This window comes from Lissotriton vulgaris, chromosome 5 (genome assembly GCF_964263255.1).
Source record: "Lissotriton vulgaris chromosome 5, aLisVul1.2, whole genome shotgun sequence".
NCBI classification, from domain to species: domain Eukaryota; kingdom Metazoa; phylum Chordata; class Amphibia; order Caudata; family Salamandridae; genus Lissotriton; species Lissotriton vulgaris.
This window is the reverse complement of record NC_141693.1, coordinates 106,169,404-106,183,978: the sequence shown is the minus strand read 5'-3', so window position 1 is coordinate 106,183,978 and position 14,575 is coordinate 106,169,404. Positions and strand designations below refer to the sequence as shown.

General features: G+C 41.9%; 1 protein-coding gene across 1 annotated transcript in view; it reads right to left on the bottom strand.

The window, feature by feature from the left end:
* The window catches only part of KCNT1 (potassium sodium-activated channel subfamily T member 1), a 1,005,890-nt gene that overhangs the window by 643,946 nt on the left and 347,369 nt on the right, over window positions 1-14,575 (bottom strand). Inside the window, exon 4 of the mRNA XM_086920997.1 lies at window positions 10,113-10,172. Within this exon, the coding sequence (XP_086777123.1) occupies window positions 10,113-10,172 (60 nt within the window). The remainder of the gene's footprint in view (window positions 1-10,112; window positions 10,173-14,575) is intronic.

Below are 14,575 nucleotides of genomic sequence, written 5' to 3'. Positions count from 1 at the left end.
CGCAATAATAACTTTGCAAAGAGGTATATTGATAAATAGGAGCAGTACATTCTGCTAATTGATTAGTCTACATATTTAAAGGGCCATCTGCTGAACAATGTCACAGTATTTTGATAATAGATAATCTAGAATGATGATGTTTGATGGTCGTTCGACATGCAACACTGGTGAAAGAGTGAACCACCCTGGATGGTCCAGTTTATGATGCCCATCCTCAGAAAATTGAGCATGGTGATTCAGGTAGTTGTATAAACTTCACTCAGAAATCTTCTCCCAGCTTCCCCTAATTCTTCTCCTTTCTCCTGGTTTCATTCTCCAACTCTCCAGAAAAAGACTGTAATTTCTCATTGGACTTGTGTTGGTTCGATTAGAAGTTTTGACCATAGTGTTACATTGTACTGTCACCGTCAATCATACAAACACCCAGTTTGGATAGAACAGTGCTATGAAAAAACATCTAGAAAATACATATTTAAAGTTTTGACTCAGATTCAGCAGCAACATAAATTGATGCCTAATCAGATGTGATGGAAAGGAGGCTTAACACACTTTAGCCGCTTAATTGTGGTGAATGAAACAGTCACGTCTAACGTAGTACTGTCAGAGTGCAGAAGACATGAAGGTTCATCTACCTCAGTGCTTTTGAAACACCAGAAAGATTTTTTTTTTAGAAAAAACAAAGTCAGGACATAAGTGAACAAGTGTGGCAGCACTGGGTAGTAGGAATATGATTTTACCAAACTTTGTGGTTTCCAAGGCATTTTGAGTAACAAAGTGGAATCCATGCACAGCACACCACCCTGGCCTCCCCTGTTTGCCACATTTTTAGAAATGTCTGAGTTTGGTAGATTTCCCTGGGTGGAGGCCGTGCTTGGGTCATTACCACAGCAATCAATATTGCTTGAATGGATCCATTTGCAAGGCAACAATTTGTTGTCTCTACGTTGCATTATGGTGCGTTTCTTGTCACAGGAGACTGGCCCAGCCACACGAGGGGAGGACCATTTGTCTTGAGAAAAGTGTGGAAACACAAATAGTAGAGCATGCTGTGTTAAATACTGAATTTTTCTTTAACTTCGGGCTTCTAAATGTACACCAGTGTGTAACAAAGAACACATCTTGGCATTTCAATGTTGTACAAATACCAACTATACCTAAATGTATCTTGAACACATTTAAAAAATGTTTAGGCTTCCCTTATATCCATTTTTCCTTCAATAGATTTTATCTTATGAATTGCTGCATAGTTGGCACACAATAATATTATAAGATTATAAGTTCAATCAATCAGGACTTATAAATCACAGCAAATCACCCGTGAGGGTCTCAAGGGCTGAAGGTGCTAGCTGCTTTGCAGAGAAAGCAGTGCAAAATGAGGTAGAAGCAGGACAAAGCACAGCAGCACGGGAGAGCTGGGCCTGGGGCTAGCTCAATAGGGTCGCTCTGTGGCCTCCATTAAGTAGGACCTGAGAGGAGGGAGGTGCAGGTGGAGGCAGTGGGCGGGTCTAGACGGGAAGTGAGAAAACTGGCAACAGTGGCAACTGAGGAAAAACACAAGGAGAAGCAGTGAAAAACAAGGCAAAAGCAAGAGAAAGCACTCACAAAATCAGGGGAAAAGCAGTAAAAAACAAGGCAGAATAAGGAAAAGCAGTCAGAGAAATGGGGGCCTGATGGAGAAAGTAGTAAAAAAGAGCTGCGGCGGTAAGGATGGGTCGGGGGGGGGGGATTTCGACTGACGATGAAGAGGAAAACTAAATAAATAATTAATATTCCCTTGTCATCGTCCATCGAAATCCCCCCAAACCCGGCCCCCGCAGGTATGAGCGGCGTGGCCGTGGGGCCAGTTGGGGTGGATTTCAACGGACAATAATGAGGTAAAACTAAATAATTAATTATTTTTTTCTTGTCATCGTCTGTTGTAATCCCCCCACTGGGCCCCACTGCCCCACTGATTTTACCTGTATGGGCCATGGCTGGTAAAAAACAAGGGAAAAGCAAGAGAGAGCACCCAGAAAAAATAGGGGAAATGACGGGAAAAACTGTAAAAAAAAAAGAGGCAAAAGCTGGAGAAAACACTCACAAAAACTGGCAGGAAGGAAGGAAAAAGCAGTAGAAAATGAGACAGAAGCAGGAGATAGCAAAAATTAGAAGGAAAAAGAGCTGTGCAGCAGCACATGAGAACTGGGCTGGGGGCCTGCTCAATAAGCAGTCTCCATTAAGTAGGTCCTGGTAGGAGAGAGATGCAGGTGGAAGTGGTGGGTGGGGCTCGGCGGGAGCTGAGAAAACTGGCAGTGGCAGCAAATGAGGAAAAAACAAGGAGAAACAGTGAAAAATGAGGGACAAGCAGGAGAAAGCACTCAGAAAAAAGGGGGAGAGGAAGGGGAAAGCAGTAAAACAACAAGGCAAAAGAAGAAAAAGCAGTCATAAAAATGGGCGAAGGAAGGAGAAAGCACTAAAAAAGAAGGGAAAACCAATAAAAGCACCCAGAAAACGGGGGAAAGGACGGAGAAGCAGTAAGAAAAGAGGCAAAAGCAGGAGAAAGCAATCAGAAAAACATGTGTCTTTGCACAAACATTAAACACAATGGGGCTGATTTAGAGTATGATTTGAATTCAGCTGGGCCATAAGTATGCCAGTGATGGAGCCTACTTTGATTCCGTCGCTGACATACTCCTACGATGACTGGTGGAGTAAGGACCATCAGATGTTTGCACACTCAGCCACCTGCCCCATTTAGAGAGGGTAGCTGAATTCCCAATTCTTACTATGTGTTACTACCATGACAAACCTGGTGGTAAGGGGCAGTACAATGTTTAAATGACATCAACATATGGGAGAAGACTCCCATGGTGTGGGGGTCATTAGTTTTTACTTTTTGCACAACAAAATCTCACCTTGGGATTTTTTTTAAGAAGAAGCAAAAAATGTCTAAAGGTTTGACAGGCATCCATCCATTGTGAAAGAGACATCCACCAAACCTTCAACTCAGTGACAGGAATCGGTGTAATGGCTGTTCCTGTCAATGTCCAGATATACCCCTATGTCTGCGACCATCTCTAAATCTGGAGTGAGGGTACTTCATCAGGGCAATGCAATATTTTATTCTGTTGACCTGGCAGAGTACAATTTAAACTCTACACTCTAAGTAAGGCCCTACCTATCCCTGTGACCAGAAGGACCAGATGGATATAATGATATATTATTTTTTATAAATCTGCAATTGGGTAACTAATTTCGGCTGAAAATGCTGTTGCCTGTTCATATTTATTTCTATGTTATTCACTGATTCGTTTATTTGGGAAAACTAGGAGTGATCAGCACAGACAACTCCAAGCTCAACACTGAATGTTGACTACTTTTTCAGAAATGTATAAATTTCCAAGTACACTCTTGGGTATCACACCTGTTTCTTTCACAAACTGCAAGTATGTAGGAAAACCAAATATTAGGTAAAATACTATTAACAGCCTGATCTTAGTAAAGCATTCTTTACAGCTTTTTTTACCAATTTTCCTAAAAAACTTCCAAACTTTTGCTATATTTTGGCAATTTTCTCAGTTTCCTCAAGGTGCATCTGTAAATGCTAGGTATATTTAGAATCTCCAACATATGTTTTAAAAAGGACACAAATTTAGCCTACAACCCGTTTATGAAAAAGGTTTTCAATGTTTTTGCGCAAAGTGCCGCAAAACATTTAAAAAAGGGCACTGCACCTGGGAAACCACCTCAGTTATGTAGTTAAAAAGTATACATTTCAAAACAGTGTACGCTTGAAATAAATTTACATATTACAGCTGTGTGAGGACCCAGATCTGAAAGGGACCCATACAGACCCACAATATACCAAAAGATCAGCCACAGAAACACTTTAACCAGACAAATGAATGGCCAGTAATGGAATACCCCAGAATACTTATAGTGTTTTGGGGAATGTGGGAGCACTTGTGGGGGACTTTGCTTTTGTTGGCAACCTCATAGCACACCAACACACTTTTTGCTTTAAAACATTGCTCCCAGTCTCTCTGGGAGCAGCACTAGGGAGCAGCACTAGGGAAATATACACATTTTCAGGCCCCACTGGGACTTACGCCTTTAGCTCGAGTATTCACTTTCCAGAGAAAACCTTATTGCAGCCTAGGGTTGTTTCCTGCTTGCCACACCTGCTTGGGTGTTCCAGGGTCACAAGTGAGTGTCCATGTCCTCATGGGGCACATGCACATTGATCAGCTCAACCCACACAGGAGCCCCCATGCCCAGAAGTCCATGCCAGCTCCCAGTTCACCCCCTACTCTCGTCTTGGTGCTGGAGGGGTGGGCCGTGAGGTAGCGATGCGTCATTCCATATAAACAAGACCCTCTGTCAAGGAATCGTGGGCCAATATGGGGGCTACATGCCATTGTCTCTTGAAATCTTATCAGAGTGTTGATTATGCATTAGGTGGTGTTTTCATATTTCTATTTGTCACTATCTGACTCTTCTCCAAAGTGTATTTAAGTACTCAAGAACTTTACAAAACTCATGTTAAAAATTGAATGAAGAAACAAGTTGGATGAGACAGATGATGTACTCTACTCCTCGAATATACCTTACAAAGAAATGGAGATTCTTCTTTTTTTAGGTGCCTCTTGACACTAATTTTCAGTGTGATAATTAACCTGACCCCAGCACAAGTAATCTTTCTACTGGTGTCCACTCCAGGTGAAAGCAGCCTGCACAATCTGAGCCCACGTGGATTCCTGGATCCTAGTAGAGCCAAAAGCCCCCATTTAAAAATGTGTTGCCACTACCATGACACCCACAAGAAGTTACTGATAAGAGACTGATGAGCTACCATACTGTATTCTTTTCAAACTGAGTGGAAAGGATATCAAAAGAGCAGATGAGCAATTATCATAATCTTACCATCATCTTGAAATTAGAGGAGTTGACAGATAAGAAATTGGTGGTGTTAATGCAACTATCAGTGGATTTTGCTGAGGTCACTTTAAGCTGGGGTAGTTTAATGGCAGTTCATCAGTGAATCACTTCTTTCCAGGACCAAGAGGATGAAGCATAGAAGACAACATTCAGCTTTGAAACTCCTTCTCTAGAAAGACACTGAAAGCTAGTTTTTTTGCAGTGGTTTCAGTTTTCAGATAGGCCTCTCCATGACAACCCTCTCCTCCTCTGTATATAGAGACGAGCCTCACTATCCAGCCCCACAAGCCAGAATAGAATGTACGCCCACTGACGCAGAAACACTAGAATGAACGAATATTGAGAAGGAGCAGTAGGCCTGGTCTATTAACATGTAGCACTATGGGCGGCCCCTGCAGACATGTCAGCATGGAACTAAGTAATTAAAAGAATGACCAAACAAATACACAGTGACAAGCCCTCATAGTAATAAAATTGATGATATATCCCAGAGGGAATCTATTAAGGCCCTCATTGCGCATGTTCCGGACCCACACCCGGTAAGGAAGCACCCTTCCAGGTCACATGAATAGAGATCCTGTTAATTCCAGGCCAGATAATTTACCTGGTATTCTAAGTGGAACCCTAAGATTCCAATGAGAAATTAAGTATTACCAGGTGATTCTGTAAATCTAGGTGCGAGTCACGAAGAAATTCCCCCAGAGCTTTTGGGTGTCTTAAACAGCCAGAAGCTAGAGGAGAAACAAGACTAGTCTGTGCTCTTCCTATGGACTGCGTAATCTAAATGGTCTAGGTAACTCTCTTTGCTAAAACTATCATAAAATAATGGAACTCTTCGAGTGAGGGCCTCTGTGGCTACACTCACCGCTGTTGTTACGACTACTAGTGATTGTGCTAGGGGTTCTATATATAGGTAAAACAACATAGGTTAAAGTGGGCCACCTTGCCTTGTCCCCCAAGTAATTTTTACTGTGGAGTCAAACTCCCATTCACTAGTATTCTAGCAGTAGGAGTGAAATATTTGAGAGTGAGAGAGTATTAAGGAAGGCTTAAATGTATTTATGTATAAGATCTATCCCTAGCCCCTGTGGTTACTGATTAATACACAGTAAAAAGAGATACCAAAAATTTGAAAACACAACACAATAAAAATCCCATTCTAATTTATAAAAAGCATTGGCAATGCCAATAGGTCTGACTCTAAAGGAATGTTGTATGGTAATGTGAAGCATTATTAGTAAATAGCATGGAACTGGATATGTATTTGCATGTAAGCAAATAACTGTAAAATAATATTGGTGTAGGTTGAAAAGGTCAAGTGTCAGTTACACTGCCAATCCAGAACTAAACATCCATGCAGGTTAATGGCCGCCCTCTTCCTATATGAGCCAGAGAAAAACACCATAAAATATCTGGTTATCTAAGACACTGTAAAAGAATCACAATGTCATGCGTGTGCCCCTACTGTGCAGTGGGTAAGCACTTTTGTGTGGAAACACACAACCTCTGTCCAGTCAAAACATGTGCCCCTGTCTCCCAATATGTGGGTGGAGAATATATTCCATGTTTGTGACAAAGTAACATCCATCAAAGTCTATGTCAGGCCCCTAGCCTCTGTTCTGGGAGTTCTCTCGTCAGTGTGGCTGGCTGGATTCAATGGAGGGATCCATGATGGCAGGGTACGGTTCAGCGTTGGTCCTGGTGAAATCCTCCATGTTGAAACTTAAAAGTGTTTCTTAAAGTAGTACTGCTTTCAGCGGGGAAAACTAGCAAGTTGAATCCGATGGGCGATGTGGCAACGGCAACTGTGGTTCAGTAAGGGTCCCCCGTTAGCCGCAGGTTCTTTGATGAAAACATTCAGAAAGGTTTCTAAGTGTCCAGATTTACAATCTTGAAGTGGCGAGAGCACGCTATTACACTATGAAAGAGTTCAGTGCCTTTGGGGCACCACTTGGTGAATTGGCACTCAATCTCCTAGAAGACACCAGCAGGGCTCAGGGCAAAGCTAGCTGGAACTGGTCAGCTGGACTTTTCTCTGCTGCAGTCTTCATGCAGCTTCTGCTTTCCTGGTGCTTTACTGGAGGCTAGCCTAGGTTCAAGTGTGAGCAGGTCCAGCACTTGGGGGTTCTCTTCAAAGGTATAACAGCAGGCTCGGTCCTTCTTCTGAGTTCCAGTCCTTTAGTTCAGCATCTGCAGTCCTACTAGTCAATCAATCAATAATTCAGGAGGTTTATAAAGTGTTCTACTCACCTGTGAGGGTATCAAGGCGCTGTCCAGCAGTATTCTGAGGAAGATGGCCAGGGGTGCTACTTTTATGCCTGGCACTAACTTGAGAATAAGGGCAACTTTCTAACCAATAGAGAAAAAGTTCACAGGGGCAACCCTACCCACTTTGATGTCACTTCCAGGGGGTTGGCCCTAATCAACGCCAAGTGACCTGCTTTGCTAACATACAACATAGCAGAATCTTTTTTTCCCACTGGGCTTGGTTCCATTCTGACTGCTGAAGAAATAGCAGGGACAATCCTGGCTGAAAGCTAAATCTGCCTGTCACGGGGTCGGCCTCTATGCGCAGCTGATGGCAACATCCAATTATGCCATCCTGTAAGGTGGAGGTCACACCTACTCCCAGCCAAGGCACTTTTGTTCCCTTTCCTGAGAGCAATTCACACATCTCATCAGACTGAATGTAACAGTTTTGGGTTATCTCAGAAATGGCTACTAGAAGCTTTAGGCGGAAAAATTGCAACTTTCTAAAAGAGCTATTTTCAAAATAGCAATTTAAAGTCTGACTTTACCATCAGATTAGAGCTATTATTTTGAGTCCTTGAATCATGGGTCTAGCTGTTCCGAAATTGAAGTTATGCATTGTAAGGAATTATGATGTAACCCAGTGTTTTTAGATGGGAGAGCCAACCTTGCCACAGTGAGAAATGACTTTGGAGATTTTTCATTGTCAGGAGATGTTAAGAACACATTCTAATTTTTAAATACCATGCACCCTGCCTTATGGCTTTTAGTGCCCACCTTAGGGGTGGCTTATTAGTATTAAAAAGGAAGATTTAGGCCTGGCAAAAGGTGCATTTGGCCAGGTAATTTTTATGGTTTAAGCTGTACAGCTAGTCTGCAGTGGCAGGCCTGGATTCACATTTTCACATGCCACTTTAGTGATGGCACAGTAAGTGGTGAGTCCACCAGTGACATTTAACTTATAGGCCCATGGTCCACAAAGTGCAATGTACTAGGGACTATCAAGTCAGTTAACTATGCCAATCAGGTATTAGCCAATCACACTTATCCTATAAGGGTCAGAGCTCATACACCCTGCCCTGGACATTCGAGCCCCGTGTTCTGAGTCAGTAAACCAGCAATAAATCCAGCAAAAAGTGGGGTTGATTTTGCAAAAATGGCCTTGCCTCACAATTATGCTGCTTGTTTTATTTTTAACTTACTTAAACTGACCTAATTAGGGCACATTCCTTTTTGAGGCGAACACCACTCTAATAGTGCACAGGCAGTTTAAACGGTATTTTATCAGATTATCAAAGATAGCATCAACATTCTCATTCAAAATCATTTCATCTTATAAGCATCTCTTTAGCTTGACATGCTCATACTTTTTTTTCAATTTTGCATGCCAGAATTATATAAAACAACACTGTGGGTTGAAAGTATACTGCTAACTTGAAATGTTTTAGTGTGCATATACAAATCCCATTTGTGGTCCTAAATCCTGAGATTCCCAAATTCACAGGGTTTGCAACCACGAAGGAGCTCTTTTCTATGCCCTAAACCAGAGCTTTGCAACCATTTTAGAACCGTGGCACAATTATTAGAATGAAAAACCTTCACGCCCCACCTACTTTTAATAAAAATGAGGTATGGTGATTTTTAAACGTAACTTCTAGAGAGCACTATATAGCACACAAATGATAATGTGTAGAAATAGGGTTTCTGTGAATATATATCATTTGTGCATCACCAAGTGAAGTGTCTTGATTTATTTTACCCATATTAAAATCTGTTTCCATAACACTTCAGAATTACAAAAAAAACTTGCTTGATTTTTGCTTTCCTAACTATTGAATGCAAACAGTTCATTTACAGGTATTTACATTTTCTAGTGTGGTGCAAAAAAACGACTGCCTTTCCTTTCACACTCCCTGTACTCCAGCAAGAGTTTCACACAATTAAGTTTAAAAACTTCTCACACTTTGCAGCCTGAGAAAGAAAAGTAAAATAACACCAATCTCATGTTAAAGGAATAAGAGCAATTTTTCAGGAGACATAGCCTGACATTTACCCTTTGTTTTTGAAGCACCAGCAAATGTGACAAGATAAACACATAATTTGAAGGCATCTTTACCTATTACATGGACTTTCCTAATCCATCAGAAATCTGAGCCCACCCCAGTAATGAGTGCAATGACATGTACACTGTAGTGTAAACCATTGATAAGTTACCAACACCTCAATGGAGGTGGGGACTGGTTTGCAAAAGAGAAGATGTCACTTTGAGACCCATACCACTTTGTGAATTGTGATGGCAGCCTTGAGAGGAAAGCAAAATCACTCCCTCACCCCTCCTAAACCACTGACTTTCCCCCCAATGTTTTCCCAAATTTGAATCTTTCATTTTTTTAGTTTTTATAAAACAGCATCATTATCTTTAAGGAACATAGGCTGCTTCAAAATGTTTTCATTTATGGAAGACAAACACAGAAATTGTGGTTGGCTATACCATACAGGCCTGTGTTTGCATCCAATCGCAGGGGTCACTAAAAGAGACCGGCCTTATTAATATTCATCAGCAGGCTACCAGCATCGTCCTGACCTCTTCTGTTGAAATTGTGTTATAAATGTCAGAGAATCTCTAGAAGTGCTCAAACAGTGGCCTGGAAAGACCAATCCATGTGGTACACACTCAAGCGGACGACCATGACACTAAGACTTGAATGTTTTCTAAGTCTGGGTCTTGCCTTGGACATCTATTGCATATGGTTGGGACAAAACAAGTTCCTTCCATCTCTTTAGCTGCTTCTTTAAGAGGAGGATCCAGGAAAGAGCTGGCACTGAGAGGAAATTACATCATCGAAAACACTAAAGCAGTGGTTCCAGAAAGAGCAGCCTTTGGTAGCGAGTTACCACTCTACAAACATACTCTAACACAACACTAAGATTTAATTTCTACTCACCAATTTATTTCTTCAGTTGTCTCGTTAAATTTTGCATACGGGTATTTTGGGCATCCCCAGCTGAAATTGAAACAAAGATAACAAAAGCGAGCCATTAGTTTTCTATAAGATGGTTGGAGAAAGATTTGAGTATTGAATCAAGGGCACAAACTGGAGGCCGGCCAGCGCCGTGCTCAGCATGATTGCCACTGCATAATTCCCACATTCAATACACTCTTCTCAGCTATACCAAGGAGGAGGCACACTTTTACTCTCTGCATTTAGTTTTATTTAATACTCTTTCTTAAAATTCCAACAATTGCCTCCTGGTGATATTTAAATTGAGTTAAACTTCACTCTTTAACCACCTATGTCTAGTGTAGCCCTGAGGAGCCACAGGGTTCACGCTAAACACACTGAGGAGGTCCAGCAAGTTTGAAATATGCCTGGTTGGTTCTTGCTTCGGGCCAATTGGATTGGTTCTAGCAGTTTTGTCAGGATTGTCCTTTTTGTTATGAGGCCAAGAGTGATGTACATAAGGTTGGTATATGGCTGTCATGTCATGCTGAGTGAAAATGATGGAAAGAGATCCAGAGTAATTCTCAGCCTGACAGTCATCACTTTCTGTTCTTCTCAGAGTGGCAATGAGGGCCACCTGGACCAAGAATTTGGGGCAACACTGGAAATGATCGTCACATATGTTTACTTATTTAGTTTGTTTGATCATTATTTGTAAGTCACTCATGCGACCCAAAGATGGCGCAGAGTGCAGTTGTCACTGACGACATGAGGGACAAACTCACCAGGCCACAAATTAGGAACTCCTGAGTGATCATGACCATTGCAAATTGAGGAACTAGGACTCACCAAGTTCATGTCTGATTTTATGCACTAACCATAAGGAGGGTTTGCAAAGGTTTTGCTATTCATTACCTGCATGATACCAAAGGGGAGGATGGACGGAGCGTCTGAGCAAATCAAACACTCACCCCCAGTCAACTGATCTGGGTTTAATCCATCATCATTCTTTAGCTAACTCCACCACCCCAGTTCAGACATGGCCATATGCAAATCAGTCTGACCCTGTGCCTCATGGGAACAGTCCAGCCCGAACTGCCAAGCCATGTCTTCCCCGGACTGGAAACAAGCATCCTGGGACCGGTTTCGGGTTCATAACCCTCATCAGCCAGGCTATCTTGAATCCAGTGGCAGAGTGAGCAAGGGACCCACATCTGGGCATACCCTGCCAACTTAGGGCGAAAAAAGTGATACCAAAGGGAATGATGGATGGAGCGTCTGAGCAAATCAAACATTCACCCCCCGTCAACTGATCTGGGTTTAATTCATCATTATTCTTTAGCTCACTCCACCATCCCAGTTCAGACATGGCCATATGCAAATCAGTCTGACCTTGTGCCTCATGGGAACAGTCCAGCCCGAACTGCCAAGCCATGTCTTCTCTGGACCGGAAACAAGCATCCTGGGATCGTTTTGGGTTCATAACCCTCATCAGCCAGGCTATCTTAAATCCAGTGGCAGAGTGCGCAAGGGACCCACGTCTGGGCATATTCTGCCAACTTAGGGCGAACAAAGCAAAGCAAAGGAGATGATGGACGGAGTATCTGAGCAAATTAAACACTCACCCCAGTGATGGCTATAAACCCGAAACTGGTCCCAGGATGCTTGTTTCAGGTCCAGGGAAGACCTGGCTTGGCAGTTCGGGCTGGACTGTTCCCACGAGGCACAGGGTCAGACTGATTTGCATATGGCCATGCAAGTGCAGGGCGAGCTGACATATTTGGGTGAGAAATGAAGCACCATGAAGAATCATTCTTCAAAGACCTTCATTGTAATGAGTTTTAATAAGTAATTGTGGTACTTTATGAACAGTTATTACAATTCAGTGTAAGTTGCTCGAATGATTCTGTCTCTGCCTGAAATGCCATCTACTCCCTCCTTGTACAAGGAAATGTGTCCATCCTTGTCCAGTGTGTGCCTTCACTTCACTCCAATATCTTTGGTCGCACATGAAAATATAGACTTAAATACACGATGTACACAACATTAAAAAAATGTAGACCAAGAAAAAATATCCATAAATACAAGAATGGTTCTGCTGGGTAAGACACATTACTTTGATATTGCTATTAAATGCAATTCGTATGTACAAACTCTCTGATACACAAATGCAATGAGGAATTAATACTCAAAGAATCTAAAGATAAATTTCATATAGCCAAGTAGTGAGTTTCAAGTAATTTTATATCAGAATTTATTCATGTTATATTTGAATTGCTTCATTCATTGTTAACATTTGATTCATACTTTGACTGTCAATAACAAGTGAAATTTGGTGGCAATGGGTGAAATGTGCTCTGTGCATGAAACAATGTACAGTGAAATCCAATAACACATATGTACAATTATATACAGAAGTTAGATTGGCCAGAGGCTATTTCACATTCAAGGAATCCTATTGATTTTTCTGTGGATCCGAAGTTTCCGGACCTCTATTGGGCGTCGACGTTTCGACCCGAAGGCGCCCCAGTTCGAAGTCGAGGCGGGTCTTTTTCAAGACAGAAGATGGGGGTAGACAGTATGTAAATCAGGAGTTGGCGTCTTTGCCTGATTTGATGCGGCCAAATGGCTGGTCAAGTCCGTGGTGGTTCAATTCAGCCGGAGAGTCGGTAGGCAGAGTCCCTCCTTACTGGCGAGCGAGTGAAGCAGTGCTCACTAGTAACAAAAATTAGACTGTGCCTTTTTGTTGGGAATCATTGTGTTGGGGTATTGATGTATTCTGCAAATTTTCTGGCATATTTCTTTTTATGCTGCATTATTTCAATTTATTGTTGTCCTGCACATAAACAATCATTCATGGCGATTTGTTTTTTCTATGTATGCTACAGAATGCATCACCTATTGAAATAGCAAAATATCAGGAGAAATTAATAATTTCTCCTCCTATCGCCATCCTAAAATGAGGCATTACCTGGCCTTAGTTTTTGGCACTGCCTCAGCCTTGTAAATCTAGAGCAGCATCAAAAAGCAATGGGGGTTAAAGTGGAAAGCCCACAGCAGCACACATTGCCTGCCCCTTTGCAGCCGAGGACTGCAGCTGAAAGGCTAATCTTTGTAAGGTGACGATAGCCACGTTAAGTGGCTTAGCACCACCTTGTAAATATGAGGGATGGTGTAATGCCACCGGAGTGTCAGAAAAGGTGACGCTTCTGTGGCAATATGGGCTTGAAAATATGCCCCCAGTCTTTGAGAGGAATGGGATTGCTTCTGCTTTATCTTTAGGCCATGGCTGTACTTATTGAACAATGGATGACTCTAGAGACAACACTGCTTCAAAAGTATTTGCACCATCTCGATTAAAAAGTTTTACTGGAAAATAGCTTCCACGTGTGCATGCAAGCTGAGTCAAACGAGCCCTGCTGCTGGCATATGCAGCATGATGCACTGCTGCTGGGTATTTTAGTGCTAATCGGCAACTATCAGTGTTGTTGCATTTTATGCCAAATCTGTGGTTGCTGGGGGCAAGGAAAGTAGCAGGAATTTCCTTGGGCAAGCTGGAAATAACACCCACCTTCACTGAAGTTCATGTAGGAGTGTGTTTAGGTAGGGAGTTCCCAAGGCAATCAGTGGTTACTGGACAAATGTGAAAAATGGTGTCTTGCATTTGCCATCCTCGACCTTTTCATTTTTAGACCCAAACAGCACCAAGTGACCAACTTTAGCACTTGACACACTGGATACCAAGGCAAAGCAATGCAAGACAAACTTAGGGAGGTACTAAAGGCTGCAAACTCAGAACTCCACCAAGCAATACTACATAAGAAAGCATAATAAATCTCCATCTAGTGATTAACTTTTAAAAAAGAACCCGTGCTAAATTCATACATATTTAAATATTGAAAATAAAATTAAAAATGTACACTTTAAAAACCAAAGTGCACTTGGCCCTCCTGGACTAGAGATCTGTGTCAGAAGGTCTCTCTGTGTTAAACAATGTACTCCCTTCCTATGCTGTTTCTGACAGATTCACAAGGTAAAATAATTTTATATTTCATTTGTCAGAGTTCACAATGTAAATCTATTCCTTTGTTGTCGGGTTATACTATCCAAAGCTCATGTCTACTGTGTTTGACAAGGCGCCTATGTTAACAATGCCAATCTCAGTTATGAGAATGAGTGGGTTTACACCAGGGGTCTCCAACCTTTTCTGCTATAGGAGCTACTTATGATAAATGAAAATTCTCCAGAGCTATTAATATTATTTGAGATGTAATAGACCACACCAGACTGCATTACATAGTGGCCATCTTATGCAAGTTTACCAGCAGCAATTGCCTCAGTGCATCAGGCACGGTTGCTAGCAGTAATGTGAAAATGCTTTGTCAATTTGGAATGCCTCTACATTGGTAATACATGACAGTCATAGGTACAATGCCCTGCCACCAAGGTAATACCATGTGATTTTT